Source organism: Suillus subalutaceus, assembly GCF_016647625.1.
Source record: "Suillus subalutaceus strain FC151 chromosome Unknown DFJ58scaffold_11, whole genome shotgun sequence".
In the NCBI taxonomy this organism is placed as follows: domain Eukaryota; kingdom Fungi; phylum Basidiomycota; class Agaricomycetes; order Boletales; family Suillaceae; genus Suillus; species Suillus subalutaceus.
This window is the reverse complement of record NW_024540260.1, coordinates 241,957-263,667: the sequence shown is the minus strand read 5'-3', so window position 1 is coordinate 263,667 and position 21,711 is coordinate 241,957. Positions and strand designations below refer to the sequence as shown.

At 47.7% G+C, this 21,711-nt stretch overlaps 7 protein-coding genes across 7 annotated transcripts; 1 reads left to right on the top strand and 6 right to left on the bottom strand.

Annotated features, from left to right (window-relative positions):
* Positions 1-515: 515 nt before the first annotated feature.
* DFJ58DRAFT_723085 (uncharacterized protein) lies at positions 516-1,066 on the bottom strand (the record flags this gene model as incomplete). The annotated part of the gene is made up of 6 exons (XM_041384947.1): positions 516-557; positions 607-669; positions 728-775; positions 827-850; positions 904-942; positions 995-1,066. 6 exons carry the CDS (start codon positions 1,064-1,066, stop codon positions 516-518), a joined length of 288 nt encoding a protein of 95 aa, XP_041248782.1.
* Positions 1,067-3,570: 2,504 nt separating this feature from the next.
* On the bottom strand, positions 3,571-7,377 carry DFJ58DRAFT_653140 (voltage-dependent anion channel; the record flags this gene model as incomplete). The annotated part of the gene is made up of 8 exons (XM_041381722.1): positions 3,571-3,761; positions 3,811-3,935; positions 4,107-4,430; positions 4,539-4,600; positions 4,657-4,936; positions 6,201-6,361; positions 6,415-6,955; positions 7,013-7,377. Coding segments are annotated over 8 exons (2,049 nt in total), but the record flags the coding sequence as incomplete, so codon positions are not given.
* A 598-nt stretch (positions 7,378-7,975) lies between these two features.
* Positions 7,976-9,349, bottom strand: DFJ58DRAFT_653192 (kinase-like domain-containing protein; the record flags this gene model as incomplete). Its single annotated transcript, XM_041381724.1, has 3 exons — positions 7,976-8,347; positions 8,398-8,883; positions 8,933-9,349. 3 exons carry the CDS (start codon positions 9,347-9,349, stop codon positions 7,976-7,978), a joined length of 1,275 nt encoding a protein of 424 aa, XP_041248780.1.
* Positions 9,350-11,485: 2,136 nt separating this feature from the next.
* DFJ58DRAFT_42791 (uncharacterized protein) lies at positions 11,486-13,718 on the top strand. The gene is made up of 16 exons (XM_041380357.1): positions 11,486-11,950; positions 11,997-12,014; positions 12,064-12,097; positions 12,151-12,164; positions 12,216-12,256; positions 12,308-12,365; positions 12,420-12,429; positions 12,477-12,494; positions 12,549-12,600; positions 12,653-12,690; positions 12,748-12,784; positions 12,832-12,847; positions 12,897-12,939; positions 12,995-13,101; positions 13,160-13,247; positions 13,299-13,718. Exons 1-16 carry the CDS (start codon positions 11,859-11,861, stop codon positions 13,539-13,541), a joined length of 909 nt encoding a protein of 302 aa, XP_041248779.1. The 5' UTR covers positions 11,486-11,858; the 3' UTR covers positions 13,542-13,718.
* DFJ58DRAFT_653416 (meiotic nuclear division protein 1) lies at positions 13,563-14,570 on the bottom strand (the record flags this gene model as incomplete). The annotated part of the gene is made up of 8 exons (XM_041381741.1): positions 13,563-13,669; positions 13,722-13,881; positions 13,932-14,039; positions 14,094-14,128; positions 14,198-14,278; positions 14,327-14,369; positions 14,423-14,437; positions 14,493-14,570. 8 exons carry the CDS (start codon positions 14,568-14,570, stop codon positions 13,563-13,565), a joined length of 627 nt encoding a protein of 208 aa, XP_041248778.1.
* A 105-nt stretch (positions 14,571-14,675) lies between these two features.
* On the bottom strand, positions 14,676-18,288 carry DFJ58DRAFT_678203 (uncharacterized protein). Its single transcript, XM_041383160.1, has 3 exons — positions 17,133-18,288; positions 16,378-17,081; positions 14,676-16,325 (listed from the first exon to the last, which is right to left on the bottom strand). Exons 1-3 carry the CDS (start codon positions 18,096-18,098, stop codon positions 15,014-15,016), a joined length of 2,982 nt encoding a protein of 993 aa, XP_041248777.1. The 5' UTR covers positions 18,099-18,288; the 3' UTR covers positions 14,676-15,013.
* A 1,482-nt stretch (positions 18,289-19,770) lies between these two features.
* On the bottom strand, positions 19,771-21,711 carry DFJ58DRAFT_42715 (uncharacterized protein). The gene is made up of 2 exons (XM_041380355.1): positions 20,825-21,711; positions 19,771-20,766 (listed from the first exon to the last, which is right to left on the bottom strand). Exons 1-2 carry the CDS (start codon positions 21,558-21,560, stop codon positions 20,063-20,065), a joined length of 1,440 nt encoding a protein of 479 aa, XP_041248776.1. The 5' UTR covers positions 21,561-21,711; the 3' UTR covers positions 19,771-20,062.

The following is a 21,711-nucleotide window of genomic DNA, read 5'->3' as shown; positions in this document are numbered from 1 at the left end:
TCATGGCAGCAGGCAGTCCTAGTCAACTTCAACATATTATAACATAGTATGCTGAATATTATTTGGAGACCAGGTGTAAGTGGTAAGACCTGACCAATAAGACTGAACCGGCATATTTCCCAGAGTGGACACTGTCACATCTTCCATTTCATCAATGTCATTCGGCTGTTCAACGTTCAGAACGTTCAATCTCAACCTCAACCACGCTCGTCGCTGAGTGCCTTCGAGATCAATATCTCATAGGCCATGCCCCACTGTTCGACATCCAGCGTCTGGTACTCTTTGCACAACCACTTTAAGATGCTCCGTCAAGATTATTCTGCCAGGTAGTTAAAGACAACAGCTTGTGTACCATGAGTACACGTGGATTACCACGATTCGGATGGACAGGGTGAGTTTAATATTTGTGATCATGCCTACAGCATTTGTTTTATACATGCACCCTGTTGGACTTCGGAACTTCACTCCCTAGTATTTCAATTTGCCTTATATCCCCGTGAGCACTATTTAGCTACTTATGTTTCCAAAGAAAGGTCTGATTCTGCATAGTAGTTGCCCTGTGTACAATGTTCAACACGATGATATTTGATGCGAAACAAGTCTTACTAAGAGTAGGACGGCTACTTTGCCACTCGTACATGGGTCTGGTTCCAGAGACTCTTCAAGTTCCTGTATGCCACATATGGTCAGTTTGACATTGTGGGATTGGGTGCGAAACAAAGCTTACACGCCCAACTACTACTGGCGTGCCTGGGTTTGGTTCTGGAGACTCTTCCTGCGTACACTATATGGTGAGTTGACACGTTCTGTGCGAAGCGAGACTTACGCGCGCAAGTGCTACATAATTGGCCTATGCACATTGTAAGACCAACAAGGTGAGATCTGATGCAGAGCTAGGCTTACTCGGACCACCCTCGTGGAAGTGTCACGCTTGTCAGGGACCTGTGGACGTCGTATGACAACATGATGAGATTTTACCCGAGGCGAGGCTTACTGGCACTCCAGTGCTGACAAGGGCCATCAAGCCGAGGAGAACAACGAAAACAGTAGAGAGGCGGGTAAACATGATGGTGAGTTGATTTCACTTGTAGACAGATTGTTGGTGCTGTCTGTTTTTATACTCCACAGAAGAGGGTGTTTTGAACATATGACAGTGCTGGCAGAATTGAGATACAACTCTTCAATTCTATTTGTCCCAAGGTGTCAGCTATCAATGTATACGTGGTCCAAGTCGATCTAATTCAAATTTCTACAGAGCTGCTAGATTCGTGACAGAGGTTAAATACTGATTGACATCCGTGAACTTTTGCTTCGCTCAATGTCTGACTTCCAAATTAGTGGGGAGGGCACTGTGCTAAACGATCGTTGTGTTCCCATATCACTTTCCAGCCGACCAGGGTAACAGAAGTCGTCAACAACTGCCGTTCCCCCACTCGTCCTGGCAATACATGACAAATGGCAAAACGTTTGATGGGCGGTATTACCGTGTGAGTCACCTTGCAATCTACATATGACGGCACTTACAAACGTTCGTTCCGTACTGACGGGCCACAGCATAGGCGTTGAACGACATTTATAGCTGTGGTAGCGCTGCGAAGGTTGCAGGCTGGACAATAGGGCAGGACCAGGTAGCACGATTTTTTTTTTATCAAAGCAAAAAAAAACGCTAATCTGACAAAAGATGACAATGATCATAATGTAGGAGTTTTCGCAAGTCTCAGGCGCGTGCTTCGAAGTACGATCAAACTCAATGTACAGGGAACCCGTTGCAAACGCGTAGCGTTTACTAAAAACTGACTACTGTATGTAACCACCGACCACTGGTCACTGCCAGTGGTCAGTCTCTGAGCTCATGATGGCAAAAACTAACCGAATACTACATGCCAACGATAGCATTCTCGCTGTGTGGCGAAAGTGCACATCGCGCTTGAGCTTGAGGGTACCAGAAGTGCGGCGGACGGCGGCAGTATACAGACGTAGGATGAAGGACGATGTCTGCACTGGGGATGGTATCAGCAAGAGGTGGTGAGCAAATAACTTGAAGCAGCCCGAGACAGCACTGACTTGGCCCAGGTACGAACCACCGAGAAGCTGCGCTGATAACCGAAAGAATAGAAGGTTGTTCAAATCGAAGCCATTCGAACCGATGTGCGCATCTGCTTACACACCGCCGATCGGAGGTTTGGACGTTTTACCTCCTGCACAATTTCAATCAAAAGCCGATCCAGACCTGGCTAGAGCATTCTAGACCTAGCCTGGAGCGCTCTAGATTGCATTTCGAATGTGATTTCACTCGTTCTCGAGTCTGAAGAGATCCATATGGTCCCGTAGCGCCCGTGGGGGTCAGGCATGTCTTTCAGCTTCCAGTCATGAACCCCTCCATGTCCATCAGCATGCTGCAGTGCGTGATGGAGATCTTAAGAGATACATTCTGTAGTAGTTGAACTCACTGTCCGGAGGTAATAAGTTGGATCTGGTTCAATTGACATCAAGCACGTGTGCAGGCGTGATGAAAGATATGGATGAAGGCAATGTATATAAGTTCACAATACGAGTTGTGTTCAGAACAAATACATCCATCAAGTCAGTATTCTACATCGGCCATTTACGGATGCAGAACTGTAGGATGGATATAAGATAGGGCTCATGCACAACCAACCAATGTGTGACGCGTTGTGACTAACTGTGTGACCCGATGTGACCTTTATGCAGAAAGAACCAAGTATCAAGCACTACTAGTACGTAGTGTTGTGTGTCTGTACAGTATAAAGTATGCTATCGAAATATGTATGGTATGAATGGCAAGGTATATGGCTAACTATATAGTGAACAATAGTCAGAAATAGGTCGGTACCAAAATGTTATATTTCAGCTTCCTCAAGTTCCGCAAGGATTGAGTCAGGAAGCACTCGGTGACCACGGTATTGCTGTAGGTAAGCTGTTGAGTAAGTCTTGCAGTGGAGGGCTGAAATGCTCAGTTTAGGAATGGGATTCCAGCGAGGTTTGGACCGATGCGGGTGGGCTGTGGACACTGACATATGAAAGAAAACAGATGTGTGGTATGTAGCTCACCGGCACATTTTCCTTCTCTTTCTTCCGCTCTTTGCTGATCCTAGTCTTCTTTGTATTCCTTTCAGCATATCCACCGAGAGTATTCAGGTGGCCTAGCCCACGTTTAGGCATGTTCAGCCCTTGGCAGAGTCGTTTGAGGGTGCAGAGTACTACTTCGGTAGCGTTCCCTGACTAGTCACGCACACAACTTCCGTTCCGCTGCTCATAGCATCCATTTTCTTAATGGCCATTAAAAATTTGAGTTTTTCAAAAATTCAGCCGGTAGGGTTGTTCAGAATTCAAATCCGCAGAACACTGCGGAATTATTTTTTCTGAAAATTGAGATTTACGAGGGCCATTAACTTTATACTGGAAAATCACGCAAAGTCACTCTTTGGCACGTGACATTAGTGGGTTGTGCATGAGCCCTATCTTATGATACAGAAGGAAACACAGCATTCTCGCACGTCTCGACGTTTGTGATGGGAACTTTTTGCGTTCGATAAAGCCCTCCTCCCACTAACGTGAGAGTCGGGGATGTAATTGATGCATAGCTGGCATAGTATGACTGGTTCCCGCAGGATTTATACAGTCGTTCATATCAAGTGGCAAGAGTGGAACTGCGATATCTGGCGCAACAAATATGGACCTGTCGATGACTGCTAGGCTGGTTCTTGCAAAGATACTCAGCCACAGAATAAAGACAATAACTATCAGAAACGGTCAGGTCTAGAAAAGGATAATGACGGACATTCTGACCTGTCCACGCTGCACCAAATCCACGGAAAACGTCGCTATTGAGTACATTCCCAAGCTGCACCGAAAGAAGGGCAAATACGGCATTCGGGAAAATCAATCCTTGATACGTGATGGAAAAGGGTATGCTCCCCTCCTTTTTGAGCACGCTGAATATGGAGTTGGAGGAAATAATGATCCAACAGATGCCCATCGACCATAAGATGTAAGCTCCGCAGAAACAGAACGAGAATATCATCTGCCCTCCAGCTGCCACGTCCGGGAAAGTGCCCGAGACGTACAGCGGAAGGATTTCGGACAGGTTCTGGCCATTAATAAGCAGCGAGTATCCTCCTTGACCAAAGGGACCCAATGTGACGAAAGTAGACAAAATGAGCAGCTTCTCTGGCGGACCGCTTATGACAAGGCGTACAAGGTACACCGTTATCATCATCAACGCGAGACTGAGACCAATGATAACCATAGTCAACGAGAACAGCGCCGTTAAGATGGCGAACTTCACCGACTGAGCTTTAAGTGCAGTGGAGAGTAAACCGCCGGTCGAAGATGCAACGATAAGACTGATAGCTGGCAGTAGCCATAAAGCAGTCATGGTATCTAGGGTGTGTTTCTGCTCCACCATCCTGTCAGCCACATTATCAGTGATACGCCATTAAAATTCGAACTTCTGCACTTACATCGCATGAAGCATTCCAAAAGCGATAAGGTACGACACAATGGAGTCGAGCCACCAGCAACCCCAGAGGGTATATAAAAACCCAGTACCTCCAAAGTTCCATTCTTGATTGGCTACCTATGACCAGGGTAAGACCATTGAAGGTAAACACAAACGAACAACAGCAAGCTTACCAATGCTATATTAATCAACGTCGTAGCTCCTGCTGGAAATGCGCCCATGAGTGGGCCCTGAGTTGGATGTCGGATCATCTTGGACCAGGTGTCAGGGAACATTATGTATCTCGCGATGGTCGCCCCAGTAAACAAGATAAAGAGCAGGAGATTAAGGGAAAAAACGATCAAAGTCACGACCTTGATCGCCGGACTACCGTTCCCGTACGGAAATGCGTGGAGCAGGGCAGACGTGCCCCCAGTGCCCATAATCACTGTATGCCAGGCCCAGGTAAAATTCCTGTTGCATATCGATCAGGAGACCTCCATAGACATAGTGTCGCACGTACCGTATACATTCCCTCCATGATTTACGCGGAGGCGCCCCCAGCATATTAACGAGGCTGTTCGAATTCTGGAAACAGACTAGATATCAGGGATATGCTCGCACGACCGCAAGGTATGACCCACGGTTCCCCCATTCACAACAACTTGTATATGACATTTGGACTCGCATCACCCATGAATTCCAGTTCGCGCCAGCTCAAAGCCAGCTGTACAGTTAGAATGATGCCGTTCGATGTTCCAGAATTAGAGTTTTTCATTCGACAAAGTTTTTTTTTTTCCATGAGCATTTGCAATGACGCCAGGTTGTGGACAGACAGAATGACTTCTGATTAGTTGAACAGGAAGAGACAAGTGCCCCTCGATTCTCTGCCTCTAGCGAGAGAGTACAAGCTGCATTTTGGCCAGGAAACCTCTGGTCAAATTATACGACCAAACAAACAATTTGCAGGTACTCACTAATGACTACAGCACTACGTAGCGGAGATCCAAGAAGGTACCACAGCACAGCAAATCTAGACCTGTCCCTCTCCTTAGACGTGGCGTTACGGGTGACATCACTGACTAGACTCTATACGTCAATTTGATATACATACACCACAAAATTACGCCAAACCGGTCATTATTAACCTACTTACAGACGGCTTTGCCAGTGCAACCGTAGCCAATCGTAGCCATTGGATTACTTGGCATTCCTTCGGCGTCCCACAAAAGTTGACAGCACAGCTTATGCGGAGATCCGCTACTTACATCTTGTAAGTCTATTTCAAGTCTATATGATGAGACATGCGGCCATTGGTGGGAAAGTATTGAATCACCTTGTGACACATCTTCAATGCTACCGCAGTCTTCACTCTCTACTCGGCTCTCCGTCGGTACTGTGGGAGAAAAAAAAGGGAGAATCGGAATAATCAACTCAGCATGAATTGGTGGTAATTTTTAGACCTGCCCCCATGTGCGATCTTGAGAAAAATGAAAGAGGAATCTGCTTGGAAGACGCATTTTGCTGCCGTCCGGAAGTATTGGGGTACAAGCCAAGTAGATATTTCGATATTTCGTTACTAGTAGAAGGCAGGTAGACCTGCGAGATGGCTCACCTCCGAAATTGCATCTAGGGGGGTTTAAACAAATCTAAATCTCTCCGACATCAGTTTTTTAAATCGTTTGCGCTTCTCTCCTCATTCCTCCTCGGTTCCCCTATCGTGACCTCTTCCAGACACGGGGCGTCAAATATACGACCGCTTGGGACCATTTGTATTGTAGGCAAGGCAATACACACCCACAATATCAGCGTCCCCACCGAATATATTGAACCCCACACACGAAAGAACGTCGACGAAAATGTTGTTGCCAAGGCCAAGTTGAGATTTGCGTATACTCCCTGTGAAATATCGGATTGAGCGCATCCCCTATTAAAAAGCTGTAGATACGCACGTTAGGAAAAACTGTTCCCCAGAATGACAATCGGAATTCAATGCGTTCCCGACGAAGGGCGTAGCCAAGACCGAGCATCGCAAAGAGTATCCACATACTCGCCAGTGACCATAGAACCATAGAACCAACCACACATATCACCTCCACTACTTCACCAGTTCCAGGCTGTCGCAATAATCCGCCGGCATCACCATAATTCAGAGGTAATAGTGAACGGAAAGAGGACCCCAGCATTAAGAGCGAATATGCTGCCTGACCACAAGGACCGACGGGAAGAAAAACGGACAGGATTGATGCACCCGTGGGGTAACCGTATACAACCAGCCGAAGGATGTATATCGTGAGTAGCATAAGGGAAAGGCTGAGACCTATTGTAACCATGCACGCGGAGAACGTCGCCGTCAACAACGCATACGAGGGGGAATAGACCTGAAGCGCTGGCACGAGCACGCCTCCAGAAGAAGATCCGACGACAAGGGTTACGACAGGAAGAAGCCAGGCAGTCGTCATAGACTTAAGCGAATGCTGTTGGAGAGTAATCCTGTGGGACTTACGTCAACTCCAGCTCATCTTCGCTATTCGTGAACCCGGTACTTACATAACGTGCATCATGCCAAAGCAGCATGCCATTGAAATTGCAACGTTGATCCACCAACATGCCCACACCGTATAGATAAACGGCTTGCCTCCAAAACTATATGTCTGGAATATATCGCTACTGGCGACATTTATTAACGTAGTTGCACCCATCGGAAATGTGCCGATATACAAGCTCTGTACAGGATGTCGTATCATGTGAGACCAGATGCCAGGAAAGAAAATGTATCGAGTCGCAGTGATGGCGCTGAAAAGCATGAAGAGCACGAGATTGAGGAAGAAAAAGCCGAGTGCAAACCCTCGCATTACTGGCGAATCATTTGCATAAGGAAAGTTGTGGAAAAGTATGGCAATTGAACCAGTCCCTACACAAGATATTGTCAACACAACGTATAACTAGGCGCATTTTGACTTACCCATCGTGACAGCAAACCATGCTGGAGTAAAATGTCTGAGGATGGTAAGTAAGGCCTTCGCACTTCAACCAGTGGACATACCGAACAATATCTTTCAATGATTTCCTACGAAGAGTAGATGCGCTGACGTCTCCGATATTCATGGTACTGGTGTCGGGACCGTGTGAGTTGGTAGGCGTGCGACGCTGGAACATTTTGTCCGACTGGACACCTCGAGGTCTTATGAAACTCCCCATAAAAATAAGCGGCCTTGAGTCACTCCTGGAGAAATTTGCCGCAAAGGATCCAGTGTCTCAATTTGGTCACAATTTGACTTTCGGCAGTTATGTAATTTGAATTACCTAAAGTCTAACCTCATGATCAGGCTGTTTGCGGGGTCAGTACTATTACACCGCCACATCAAGTTGTCAAATCCAAATACAAGATACGACAAAGTAGTATAGCGAGTACATGAATACTAGTGGGTATGTATTCTAAGCTGGTGTTCTCATGTCAAGGTATATGTAAAACAGAAGAAAATGGGCTGACAGAGGGTAAGAGGGTAAGAGCTACACATCCAAAGCGCCCTTCAGCCATTGATGTCCGCGCACCTCGTTGATTTTGGCACGTAGCTGAGGGTTGGGTTCGAGACACCTGCTCATGAGATGCAGGCATGAGCCGCCGAGCCCCTTCCCTGGCAGCTCGGAGAGGACGATGTGCCCCGCAATGGCGTCCGCTTCGGTGGGGAATGGAGACATCCCGGTCAACAAGTATGACATCAGTACACCGAGGGTCCAGATCTCGGCGGGCGCGGCTTGGTAAGATCGCTTCAGGAGCACTTCAGAGGCGGCGTATGCAGTAGTACCAAAGAAGAGTTTGTAGTATGGGGACGGTTCATTGGGGTTCTCTATTGCGGCACTGCCAAAGTCTATGAGTTTGACCTAGACACGCCGTTAGTGGAAAATAACAATTTGGTAAAATAGAACCGCACCTTGAAGTCTTTGTCGATGACAAGGTTTTCGTCTTTAATGTCTCTGTGATAGATTCCTTGACTATCGAGGTAATGTACTGCCTCAACCACCTGGGCCATGATATACCGGGCTTGTTTCTCTGAGAGGCGCTTGTATTTTGTTTGTTCTATGCATTCAAAAAGGTCGTGCGAGGGGCGGCGCGTATAACAAGGACGAGGTGGCTCGAGGGTAGACGTTTTGCGCGTGAGATGAAGTGAGTGGTACTGCAAGTCATCGCTTAGGGGTGAATCGCATCCTTCCACGAGAATCGAGGCCGGGAGATGTCCTGAATCCTGCGGGGGAGTTTCTGGCTCAGAATCTGGAACCGAAAATTCAGATGCAGCAGGAGATAATACGAGGGGTGGCGAGCTGAAGTGCGGGATGATAATGTCATTGAGGGGAGAATGTGCATGAACATCATGCGATTTTTTGCGTTTATGCCACGGAGAACCATGAAGTTCTTGAACCTGCTGTTCACTGAGCGGCGCAAAAAAATATCGCACAAGTATGACTCACAAGGTAGAAAAAGAGTTCGTCCTCGAAGAATTCGAGACACTTGATGATATTTTCGTGCTCTACGAGATGAAGTACCAGGACTTCTACGGGAATTCGACCATAGACCTCGTCCTCCGTCCACGCCTGCTCCGGGACCTTTTCTTTAATGATGAATTTGACAGCGACCTCAACATTCTCCTGGCGGTCGACCGCGGTCATTACAAAACCATATCCACCTGAGCCGAGTTCATCGCAAAGGCGGTAATCATGAACAAAGGTCTCGAGGAGCATGTGATCTTCCGGGAATTGAGGGGAGTAGTTACGGCCCAAAAGAGATGCTGGGCAAAGAGCAGGAACAGATGCAACTGGTAGAGGAGATTCGATTATTGAAGATGGAGAATGATATTCATTTTCATACGAGAGCAAGAGGGATCGCATTTCGACGTTATGGGCGAACGGGGACGGTGAAGGGGAATAGTTTGACGAATGGATCGCGGATGAAGAAGATACAGGATGAGGTTGAAGGTATGGACAAGGTAGGTCAAGATTGAGATATTCCGAGATTTTGTTGCCGCCATCCGAAAGAAACTCGGCGCGATTTCCATCCTTTGGATTTCGGCGTTCAACGAGTGGGCTGGAGAGACTCGAATCTGGACAGCGGGACTTCTCATGGCTGGAATCTCGGTCATTAGTGAACAGTGCAGCTAAACGACGAGAGCTCGACATTTTAAGAGTCAAAGGTGATGGCATGGAGTAAATCAGGGCTGATGAAGTGCAAAGCCGCGATAGGATGTAGCTTTCCCGTTGCTGCGCCGATGGCGGCGAGATGGAAGTATCAGTTCAAGAGATTTAATGTTGAACCACATCGATGGAAGTGGCTTTCTCGGGATATACCACTTGGAATGCAGAGAGCGTGCCAACCGATCCAAAGCAGGCAAGGTTCGTCCCAGTGGCACAATTATCACAAATCCGCTTTTCCATCTCTTTCTTGTCTCCCGGGGATTTCGATGATTATCATCATTATAATCTGATATGCACATTCATAATCGGACTAGAAGCTTAAGGAGAGACCGTGAGCTGATACAATATTGGCAGCCTAAAGTTCATCAACAAACTGAGTTACCAAATGGGGAGAGTCGCTGACTTCAAAAAGTAAAACCCGAGCGCCTATAAGTATAAGTAGTAGTTGATATCCACACGCCAGTGAGTACTAGGATAGCATTATGCGTGCTCTGACTATTTGGCCAAGCCACTGGACCCATTCATCTCCTTTCCATGGCCAGGGTTGACATTCTGGTAACTTATCAGTAAAGTGTACAACCTCCAAATTATTCGCCAAAGTATGTATATATATACGCGATCTTAACCATGCACTTTTGTTGGTCACTGTATTATTACAAGCCTGGCACATATCTGCTACGACTTGCGTACATGTTACGATCTCATCCACACTTTCGTACTTCTGTTAGTTACTTTTTTTTGTTTTTTTGTTTCCGATTTCTGTCCTTTGCAGAGTTGTACTCTATGTAGGACACTACTTTCTAGTCTAAGGGACCCGCAGTGTCCCGTTTTGCATCTCCGAGTGCGTGAATGCCCTTGTTAGTTACTTTACAAGCTCACACATACCTTCTGTTTGGGGTTTGTAAGCCACGTGACAAGGCAGCGGTTTTAAAATTTTATTGATGTCGGAGAGCCGCACCCTCATTTTCCTCTAACGTCGTGCTGGTCAATTCGAAATGTGTCATTTTTTTCAGTATCTATGTCTTTGTTGTTGTTTGAGTCGCGCCTCGATTCTGACACCCTGCGAACCTTCGAACCTAGGTGTGTATCTCTATACACAGGATTGAGTATAGTTACTTATTGGGAAGGCCAGGTGATTACACCTGTCCGATGTGATCACGTCGTCGGAAACTAGACGTCGCGGGCTGTGAATATTTGTTGGTGAACCACATCGATAACGACAAGTGCCGCGGGTTGCCTTAACAGCGCTCTGATTTCCAGCTTCTCGCTTCTTTATTTATTCAATGACAACATCATGGGAACCCCTATCATGATGGACCTAGGCCTCAGGCCTCATCTCTCGACGTAATGGCCCGTAATGGTTGACGTACCCGTGACACACGTGGGTGCCTCTTTGACATTTGTGATTAAATGTTTGCTTCATGATTATATCTCACGTACGTCGTTATTTGACCATTTTCACGCTGCTGGTTTTTGGTTTCATGCGGAAACTCTACCAGCGCTGGTATGCGCATGCAGTTCTCGCATCCGAGTTTAATTTTATGTCGCTTTCCAGGCCAATTCCCAGCACTGCTCTATTTGAAATTAATTATAGGTATCATATTCAGAAATTTACGTTTTCAAGCCCCCCGTAATAATTCAGGTGTAACTCTAAACAGGTCTAAGATTTCTAGGTCTGCCGCAACATATGAAATGATACCGTGTTCGACAAGTCACAACTGGCACTGCCAGTGCTTTGCTCCCATATCCCTGACGTGACACGTATGTCTTGGAGTACGGCAAAATACGGGTTCGTACCCTGTGTCGAGTGCCTCATCACGGCTACGGAGGTTTTTGGCCTGCTTCAGGGATATGGATATAGCCCCAAAGCCCGCCGAAGGCAGCGTTATGCGAGAGGCGGTACATAAGTCACTGGGCGATGATATTCACTACTTAAAGTTGTCCTCGAAACTCTTCTGCAGTGGTGACGGATTGGCAAGTTGCCAATTTTCTTCTCCGACGGGGTGTCCACAGCCTTTCTTTCTGGGTATCCATAAGTGGAACAAGTCTTATCAAGTGTCTAATTTTATAGTGACGGTGACGGCAAGCGACGCTGATCTGAATTGCCCCAGATCCCCACCTCAAAAAGCGTGTCCAGAATTTATGCTACCTCTTTTCCCTGTCTTTTGGTGTCCCGGGATCCTCACTTTCTGACGCGTTGATCGCGATGCTGCCGTTTCCTATCGGAATAACGTATGGAACTTATTTTCTCTCAACAATTCTTTGCGCCATGCTCTTGGGAGTGTCTTGCATGCAAACGTGAGCAATCACGCATATGTTGAATCGCATCCTCACCTTTTTCTAGCTTTTCCTATTTTACCCGGTTGGTAAACTCTGCGAGTGTGCAAGTGCTTGCTTGACCCAATTTGCAGTTATGTCAGAGATGATCGATGGCTTAAAACTGTGGTGAGTCTCTCTTCGTTGTCTCTGTTCCATTAACAGTCCTGAGTTTACCAAAGGTTGCTGTTATATTGTTCGCCACCTGCCAGCCTTTCAACGTCTCCTGCTAATATTGTGGTTTTAGTACGATGAACGCTGTACAGACAGCACTGGTAGCGCATGGAGGTAAGCAAGATGTTAGTCTCTGATCCGACAATCTCCAGACATCGAGTGCAGCGTACGCCTACCTAGTCACTCACTTCGGAGATTCTTCATTTTTTGAGGTGGTCCTTCCGTAAGTATCCTGCATGTCGTACCACTTTTTTGCATGACGTTAATATTGTTGTAGGGCGTCCTCAGTGAGTCGTCGAGCATTACGATCATATATTGCACTAATGCCGTACAGACCGGGTTTCTCCTCTCGGTGAGATCATAATCTGAGCCTTTCGTCGTGTGTACTCACTCCTGCGATAATTAGGCCATTGTTTCTGTTTGTGTGCAAGGAATTTTTGTCGTCAAAGCACAAGGACGTAGGTCTACGCGGTTTGTAGACTGACGTACTTAACTAATGCCTTGGTGAAGTCAGCGTAACGAGATCAAGGGTGCTCCCCTTGCTCTGGGTCAGGATCAGTTCAACTGTATATGAAAGCCTACACTTAAGATGATTCTCCAAACAGATCCCTTTGGCCCTTTTTGAACTCGGGGCTGCATTTTGTGCGTTTGTGGCCCTTTGATGTTTTTGTGACTAACATCATTCATAGATTGCGTTGCTAAGAGGTGAGAGTTTTACTCGAATATCAGATCTACTGGCAGGAACGCGTCGCAGTTTTGAAAGTGGGAACAATATTTTCTTTATCGCATCGCTGAAGGTGATAATCAAGTGCCAAGTCTATCCCATTTGATGCAGCCTCACCTTATTGAAAGGGAGTCGTGGTTTCTTATCTCGCCGTCATGGCCTTTGTTGATATCGCGATTACTTTTTTTTTGGCCAAATACCTGCGTATCTTGCACAGACAAGCCATGTCATTTGCGTAAGTTTTCTTCTGGAAGAAACCTGATTCCTGCTGAATATTTTGTTTTTGTGAACAGATTGAGCGAGATGATCCAGCGCTTGATCATTTTCTCAATGTTGAGTGGAATTTGGGCCGCTTTATTCGCTCTTCTCGACATGATTACAGTGAGTCACCATGATAATTCGGACATTTATCGTGCTCAGGGTGCTTTTCAGTATCTTGGTTTTCCAAATACTGGGGTGTACGCCTTGTTCGACTTACCTCTTTGCTCGCTATACTACAATACCTTCCTTGCGAGCCTCAACTCACGGGATAGTGGGTCTGCCTCATCGATCAGAGAATTGTCCACCTTCAAAGTTGCATCGCGACCGGTGGTTATATCAATGGAGAGAGGACGTAATAGCACATTTAGTGACGACAGAGAAAGCCTTTGTACAAATGATTCAGACATAGTATAATTATTACGAATGGACAAAACTTCAGAAGATATCCTCATAATCATCGCCGATCTCCAGATACCTCCTGATGTCTTGTGCGTCCATCCCAGTTTGGCGAGTGAAATGTGAAAGAAGGATGGAATAGTTGTCTGAAGGGTTGTTTATTTTAGATAAAAAATGATCTGACGGACATGTCCTGACCTGTCCACCGTACTGCCGCCTCGTGTGCCAGTGTGACAGCTCTCCTTTTCTCCTCCACTTTCACAGGATCGCAAGCGCCGTAAGCATCGATTTCTTCTTGTAGAACAGCTAGCTGCTTTTTCATGGAAGTAAGCTGCTCCAACGCTGCCGCGCGAGAGTCCTAGTTTCTCCGGGATCATTTATTATTCGTCAGATGAAAATGAAACCAACGCTTAGGGGTCTGAGTGTTCTCTCGTGCTCGATAGCTGTTTTTAGCTCAGCTAGCTGAGCCTCATAGCTAGTCCTCGTCTCTTTCACGTTGTCAAGGCGATTTTGGACCTATGGCGTGCGCTGGTCAGTATAGCCACCATCTTAAGAAGCGAACAATTCAACAATGGTTCCTCTTTGCGAAGGGAAGCTCCAGAAAACTTGAAAACACGGTTAGCATTCGGGTTCTTGCGCATATCAAACGCATATATCCAGGTTTGGAAGCATACAGTTTGAAGCGCCAATTTTATCACCCTGGACAAGACCGTCGTCGACGAGAGACTGTAAGACTTCTTTAACCGTCTGAGAAACTTGGGATCCTGTGAGCGTTATCCAATTAATGTGACAAATAGTCATACCAATTCCCTTGAGCTTGGGACCGAGCTTCTCAAGCTCCTTCAACTATAGGACAATCAAATGTCAGTACGTCTAATGAGAAATAAGATAGGTCACACTTGATAGAAATCTTTCTGACATCCATATTCCATCAGAGGAGGATCAAATGCAAAGGTGATATCAACTCACCGACTCGTGGAATATCTCCAGTAGCTTAGTGCGTTTCTCTTCCAAAGACAGACCTCGTGGTGCCTGAAAATGTTGCATGACCCACCAATAACGACACAAGGATTCCATACCATTATTCGAACCGAGATAGTATTCCGACTTGTTTGCTTTACAGGAGAAACGTAGAGGATATTGCTCAAGGAGTGAAACGCGTCGCGCGACGAAGTTAGTATAGGTCACGTGTTTGCCCAATAGGAAATTACAAGCGGTGAACACTAGTGGTGAATGCATTCATTTACATGTGGAAGCTATGTGAAAGTAAGCAGAAATGACCGTGATGATTACATACGAAAAACATGCAGTCAAAGTCCTGGAGCAGGAACACGAGCATTTGTCCCTGGTAACGATGCATGTAGAAAGCTAAGTAAAATGCAGAGATGGAGGATGTGACGCAGGATGATATACAGACACTAAACAAGATAAGGATGTCATGCGAGGAAATAGCAAGGAATGTGAAAGGGGGCGTGAACGATGGTTTTGCGTTACCGCAGGATATCAAGACGCTGGTCATGGGAGGGATAGCGATATGCAATAAATTCTCGGTCTTGCTCGACTCGCTCCTCCAGCGCCTTACGGGAGGTGACAGACATACGCGGACCTGCGCTTTGGCGAGACACGGAATGGGTATATGCTGTCGTGAGGTTATCTTCACCCTCGAAGAGTGACGTCGGGAATTCATGCGAGTTGCTACCATTGACCGGCTCTGGTTGTGTAGATTTCCTGCCCAGCAAGGATGCAAACCCAAACTTGCTCCTCCGCTTACTGGGCGTGAATGGCTGAGGATTTTCATCGATGTGCTCCAAGCGGCCGAGCGAGCGTCTGGAGATGCCAAATTCATTGTACATACCGCCAGGACCTTTTGAAGGATCGTGTGCACCCAGGGGCATCATAGTCTGAATACCCAGGTTTGGGCGGGAGGTGGAACCACTGAAAGACTGTCGTCTGGGTTCTGCGCGGAATGGGGCATGCGGTAGAGTAAGATCACTGGATTCCTGACCGACCTGACGAGGATCGTATGTGTATAGTGTCTGTGGCCGTGATTCCGCAGCAGGATTGTTTGGCCGAAGCTTAGCTTCACCGGGAAGAGGTGGCAAAGACTTCTCCCGAGAGAGCATGACTTGTGGTTTGGTCGATCTGGGCAGTGTCATGCCATTGGTGGAAGCAAAAGCGTTCTGCTGGAGCTTCTGACGGATATCAGGCTCGGAAGTGACAGGATGAAGTAACTTCAGTCTGCCGCTCTCGTCAGCAACAACGGCATAATTCTCTTTATCATCGATTTGCACACTGCTTTTGCGGTCAGCATCGCGATCTATGCCTGATGGACGTGAAGAATCAGGTGAGGGAAGGAGGCTAGACGGCGCTGTCGAAGAGGACATGCCTGAAGAAGAAAATTGATTGCGCGGCGAGGATGTTGAAGGAAGCGAGGGAGTGGACACGAGGCGCCCACTGCTTCCCAGGTGCTCTCCTGGTCCCCTCTCAACCAGATATGACAAAGGGGGTGGAGGCGCCAAAGGCAGGTCGTCCTCATTCCGCTCTGTATCTTGAGACCGAGCCAAGTCACGACTGCTCGTGAGGCTCTGTGAATCCTCCTTGTTTCCCCTGACGAGCTTCCATATCTTTGCAAGGCCCTTGCGCTTCTTCTTCGATTTGTCTTTCTCGTCGACCGGCGTTTCAGGGGGTCCCTGAGGTTCCACTGGTGGCCACAGTTGGCTATGTCTGGGGGTAGATATCATATTCCGGTCGCCAACAGGCGATCGTACGCGAAGTCCATTACTTTCATGTTGCAAGGCCACGCTATAAATATATCATGAGAATGATATTCTTTTTTATGAATGAAAATACATACTGCATATCAATCATACTGCCCGATACCCCCGAAGGAGCGAGACTATCATGGCTACGCCATGCAGTACTCAAATTCTTGAAGCCAAAGAAGCGCGAGCGCCGTGGAGAAGCAGATCCTCGGCTGTGCGCATCTGAGAATGATGCTTGCGAATAAACCTGGCCCAAACTCGGCTGCCTGTCAGTTGGCGCAGTCAGAGCGCTGACCGGCCTGATTGAGCTTATAGCAGAGTACCGCGAGCTTTGCATTGGTCCAAGACCACTGTCAGTATGCGGACCTAGACTGTGGACGGAATAAAGGGAGGTGACATCCACCACAGAACTTTTGGAAGACTTCCGGGCACGACGATCCCGCTTCTCATTCCTACGGCGGCGCTCTTCCTCTTTTTCTTCCTTACGAATGTCGACATGCTCAACAATGAGACCATTCTCTAGAACTGTGAAGTCACGTGAAGGACTCCGGATATGGTGGCCGAGGGCTCCGTTCTGACCAGGTGGCTTGAGACGGAAAGCAGTGTCGTCTACTCCGCCGTTCAAATCATAGGCTGAACGACGGAATTGTGAGTACGTGTCTCGCATCTTGTGCTCCAGTTGCATCGATTCTTGCATAGCACGTGCGTGTGCAAGTGCCTCGGCCTCGAGAAGACTCCGCTGTGCCTTCACGTACTGTTCCAGAGTCTGCTGTTTAGACGCTGGTTCTCGAGGAGTCTAGCTCGAATGATTAGAATTACTAATAATGCGCCAATCAAATTCGCTTACCATCGTGTGCCATATTTTAATGTTTTGTTCAGTTAAGCGTCCGCCTCGTGCTCTAGGTTTCGAAGAGCATTCGGATGATACAACTCCAGCTGCTTCGTCCTCCTGTTCTCTGCGAAGTAACTCCTCGTAGAGTACATCACTTTCACGCTCCCACATCCCAGGACCGACAACGATAACGTCTGCCATGTCCTGGTCACGCATTGCACACTCTACACATATTTCCTCGGGAGGGGTAGGGGGATTTGGGGAGAGGATGGGATTGATCGGATCTGGGGCAGCAGCAGGGGTGATGTAAGTGGGATGTTGTGCGTATGCACGTGGATTAGAAGAAATGGGAATCGTGATGCCTCTAGTGGGACTGTAGGATCGTTTTGCGGATATCCCATTTTGGGGTGGCAATCTGGATGGACCTGGAGCATCGAGTGGGGGATAAGAGGGCTGTTGGTTGCTGGCAGGTTTGAGGGAAACCGGAACATCGCGGAGTGGTTGTGGAGGTGAAGGTAGAGTTGTAAAGGAATCCCCAGCGGACTTGAACGAGTCATCGAAAAGATGTGAATTCATCAGCCCTCCGCTGCCGGATGCCGGAACGTTATCGTCAAGACTATAACCGATACGGTGGGCGGTTCCCTGCGACAAGGAGCTAGATACGCCATTGAGCTGTGGGCCATCAGCATTGAAATCCTCTTTGTCCTGTGGCGCTTGTGCCATTGATTCTGAACGAGATGAAGGACGTTGGCGTTCAGTTGCTCCCCAAGTCTGCGAATCTGCGGACCCAATAATCATTGGACTGGTTTTATGGAAGCTCTTGTCCAGGGAGAGAGTGGGATATCGGTTGTCCTTGAAATCGAGATCAGAAATGGCGAGGCTACGTTGAAAGATATTGACATGAAGATTCGGGGGCAGAGTCGACGGAACAGGACTACACTCAGGTCGTGGAGGTTGAATAATGGTCGAGACCGCAGCCATAACGCTTGAAATAACTCGACCAAAAATTGACGGTGAGAGTCCAGTGAATAACAAGAAAGAAGCAAAGCTCCTCTTGAGCAATTGAGCTTGACACCGTCGTCGATAACCGACTGACAACCTGGTGCACTACCAACTCAAAGACAGGATGTATAGCAATATCAAAGAACAGGAACAGAGCGTAAAGTTTGAGGCAGGAAATGAGGCGATGAAATCCACGGCAATATCGCGGCAATATACCACGCTCCATTTCCCATGCGGTACCGGCCGGCCCTGTCCGTTTACACAGATAGTTAGGAACTATATATTTTACACATAACGCAAACTAGCCTGGTGATCTGCGTACTTTATGGCTATAGACAAGTACTTACTAGTACTAATATTATATCTGAGATGACATGAGAAATGACCACTAAGGTTCATCGAAATGTAGGTCACCGAGCTGCGGACAGGCTATACAAAACGAACCCGTCCATACCGTTGGTTTCGGACGAAGCAGACATTTGCCACGTCTTCATGCTCAACTAAATGCCCGATTTTCCCCGCAATCCTATCCATGTGTGGTGGGCGCCGGGGCGCAAGAAGCCCAGCTATCAGGTGGTGCTTGTCCAAATCTAAACAGCTCCAAACGGACTAGAATTTGATGGGGAGATGCGGGCAGAAGATATTCGGCTGATCAGCTGAGGCACAAACTATCCGCGGATTCAAATGTGAATGCCGGGTAACCCTCGCCTATTTTGGACAATCTTCTGACCTTCTTTGACGGACGCCGGAGATGACACAGAATGGAGAGAACTCGACAAGGCGACTCTTGGGATGTAAATGTACATTGGCCTGGAGCATGAATGGTGCGGAATCAGCACAAAGAGCAGAATGACGTCTAGGATAGTTCCACGAGCAACGAAACGGCCAGTCCAGCATGGACAAGCTGGCAAGTCACTAGATCATCATGCCATAGGTAAGACTCTGGGAAGAAAATGTAAAACTTGGTGACCTGCAGCTAGTCTCCCCTAGACCATCAGATTATAAACGAATAAGTGTGGCTGTTCCTGCTCAATACTAGGAAACAACAGCGCTGCGGTAGCACATGCAATCCGCCATGTCAATGAACGTTGCAACTGCACAAGCCACCAGAATAACGGTGAGGATCCAAGGCTCAGTGAGGGTACTTACAATTGTGCATCATGTCCTGATGTATATTAATCAGTCAAAAAAATAATGACATTCCCCATATTACCTGCGGATAATAACGCAGATCATTATGTGCCAGTCGGGAAAAAACTGGAGCAAGAAGGCCGAAGGGAGAGGTGGGGCACTGCACGAGGGTCAAGCGAGTGGCAGGCTGTGGCAGATGGGCGTACAGAAATGAAGTTGAACATGGAAACAGCAGTTAGCAGCCTGGGAATATTGCCCTTACCATAAATTACCAGACTTAGTGACCATCTGCCGTAAGGCGGGTCTGAATAAGCAACCTGACGCGCGGGTCATAAGGGTCCTTGGCGGCTTAGCGCTGGTGTAAGCACGCTGGCTTACAAGTCTGGATAATCTATATAGATACTGTGCGCGATAAATCAGTGCCTTTCGGCGTAACAGTTAAGCGGATGACAGTCTTGACTCAGTTACAGGTGGGTGGGGAATGAAGAGAACGGGCGTTCAGCTTCCTCAAATCACGCAGTTTCAATGGGTACGTATTCTCCTGTTCTCTTGCTGTGCTAATTCCATACATGGAGGATGATTACAAGTTCTGAAATGCATACGGGGGACATACACTACTGTGGACTGTGAAACACGGTATCTCGAATGCTGCAGAAAATGGTATAATGTACAAGTGGCGATGACGATGGTGATCATGATGGTGATGGGGTTGTGATGGGATGCACCACATGACTGGTCCTGATCCTATAACCCCGCAATGTTCTGAAAAAGAAGAAAAAGAAGAACGTGAGCTGTGACACTTAGCTCACACATCAAAAACCTCGCGTGCTTCCAAACTGGTCATAAATCATGTCCCGCAGCCTCACCCACACGCGTGACTCGGCACCAGCAGCTGACTGCTCCATTTCTGACACCTTCTGCTCCGTCTCCGCGAGTCGACGCTTCAAGATATGGACTTCATCCCTCTCGGTCTCAAGCAATCGGAGGGCATCGCGAGAACGGGACTCAGCATCTCTGATAGACAGGTCGGTGTGTTCCTGGCGCTTCCTCGCAGCGGCAAGGTCGGCCTCAATTGTAGACTTGGCTGTGCGCGTGAGACGGAGCTCATCCTCCAGAGCTAGAATACGAGTAGAAGCAGGAGCAGTGGGGACGCCTGATGTATGCTTGGACATAGAAGTTGGTAGGTTGCTGTTGACGGTAGAAGGAATTCGGGCGCGATCTGAAAAAGCCAATCCTAGGGCGTTTACATCTGTACTAGTATTTCCTGACTCGGAAGCAAGGAAGTTGTTTTTCGTTCCGTATATTGTACGGAAAAGTTCTTGAGCAGTGTTAGCATATGCGATCTTCTCTTCGGGAGATGAAGAATCGCGACTTATGTCCAGCTGACAGGCTGCGAGAACGAGAATGGCAGATCGCAAGACAGCGGCTTCGTGAGCTGGGGCGTTGACGTCTATGGGTGTAAATACAGGAGGTGCGGGGGATTTCGCTGGTGATGAGGAAACCTGATGGAAGGGACCTTTGAGAGTCGTCAGTGCCCAACATAATCAATTAAAATTCCATGACGATAAATTTACCATTTTCTTTGTTTTCCCCAGTCAAGTCACCACCCGCAAGAATGGCAGGGGCGTGCTTGCCAAGCAAGGCTCTGATCACTTTGCACGCTGCACGAGAACGGCCAGTCCGCCTATAGTGTGCTGCGGCAACGAGATATGCGCCAGGTTCGCTCTGAGTTGCTCCAAGCAATGTGATAGGACCAATAGGGTCATCAGGAAGTAGATTCAAGTCGTAGTTTAAGGGGTGCCCGTGATGCAAAAGACTAAGCCTCTGCGGTCCGAAAGTGAAGGGGATTGGTCGAAGGTCAACTGTAGAAGATGCTGGCAAAGGCAGGGAAGTGGGTGCGATGGATACGGGAGTCGGGGGAAGGACTTGTTGAATTGGTGTCGCGGGAACCTTGCTTTTAGCAAGTACCGGATTGCATGAAGGAGTAATGCTCAAGTCGATGCTGTCCAAAAATCTATCCACGGACTGTACAGATGGCACGCCGTGCGATGAAGGGTTCTGCACGTCATGACGGGCGTTTACAGATCCAGTGCATCTATTATTCAGGGAGGTCAAAGACGTTTTTTTCTTTGCCCTTATCGTCAGAAGTGCGGCGATCGGAAGATTTGACAATATGGAGCGAGGGCCCTTTGCTATCCTTGTGGTTGTTGAGTGCAGGGGAACTACTACGACGTTGCTCCTTACGGTAGGAAGGCGCACGCCAAAGTGCAGACCGCGCATGGCGGTCACCAATGAAGGCATCATCATCATGACGCAGCCTCTGGGCAAGACACATCCTGTCTCCGTCAGTGGAATCCTTGCGTTCGCGTACTTCCGTGGACCGCTTGCGCTTCTTACAGACCACTCCTTCTGCTCGCGATGTCGGCTTTTTTACCAGGCTTCTAGAGGGCCTTGGTGGAAG

What these genes read in the sequence shown, in the direction of transcription:
- DFJ58DRAFT_42791 (XM_041380357.1), top strand. Translation starts at nt 11,859, where the DNA reads ATGCTGCCGTTTCCTATCGGAATAACGTATGGAACTTATTTTCTCTCA. An exon ending in GGGTGCTCCCCTTGCTCTGG is followed by an intron (nt 12,691 to 12,747) that starts GTCAGGATCAGT and finishes TTCTCCAAACAG; the next exon opens with ATCCCTTTGGCCCTTTTTGA. An exon ending in TCTTTATCGCATCGCTGAAG is followed by an intron (nt 12,940 to 12,994) that starts GTGATAATCAAG and finishes CCTTATTGAAAG; the next exon opens with GGAGTCGTGGTTTCTTATCT.
- DFJ58DRAFT_678203 (XM_041383160.1), bottom strand. Translation starts at nt 18,098, where the DNA reads ATGGCTGCGGTCTCGACCATTATTCAACCTCCACGACCTGAGTGTAGT. An exon ending in TTAAAATATGGCACACGATG is followed by an intron (nt 17,082 to 17,132) that starts GTAAGCGAATTT and finishes CATTCGAGCTAG; the next exon opens with ACTCCTCGAGAACCAGCGTC. An exon ending in GGCAGTATGATTGATATGCA is followed by an intron (nt 16,326 to 16,377) that starts GTATGTATTTTC and finishes ATATATTTATAG; the next exon opens with CGTGGCCTTGCAACATGAAA.
- DFJ58DRAFT_42715 (XM_041380355.1), bottom strand. Translation starts at nt 21,560, where the DNA reads ATGATGATGATGCCTTCATTGGTGACCGCCATGCGCGGTCTGCACTTT. An exon ending in TGGGGAAAACAAAGAAAATG is followed by an intron (nt 20,767 to 20,824) that starts GTAAATTTATCG and finishes CGACTCTCAAAG; the next exon opens with GTCCCTTCCATCAGGTTTCC.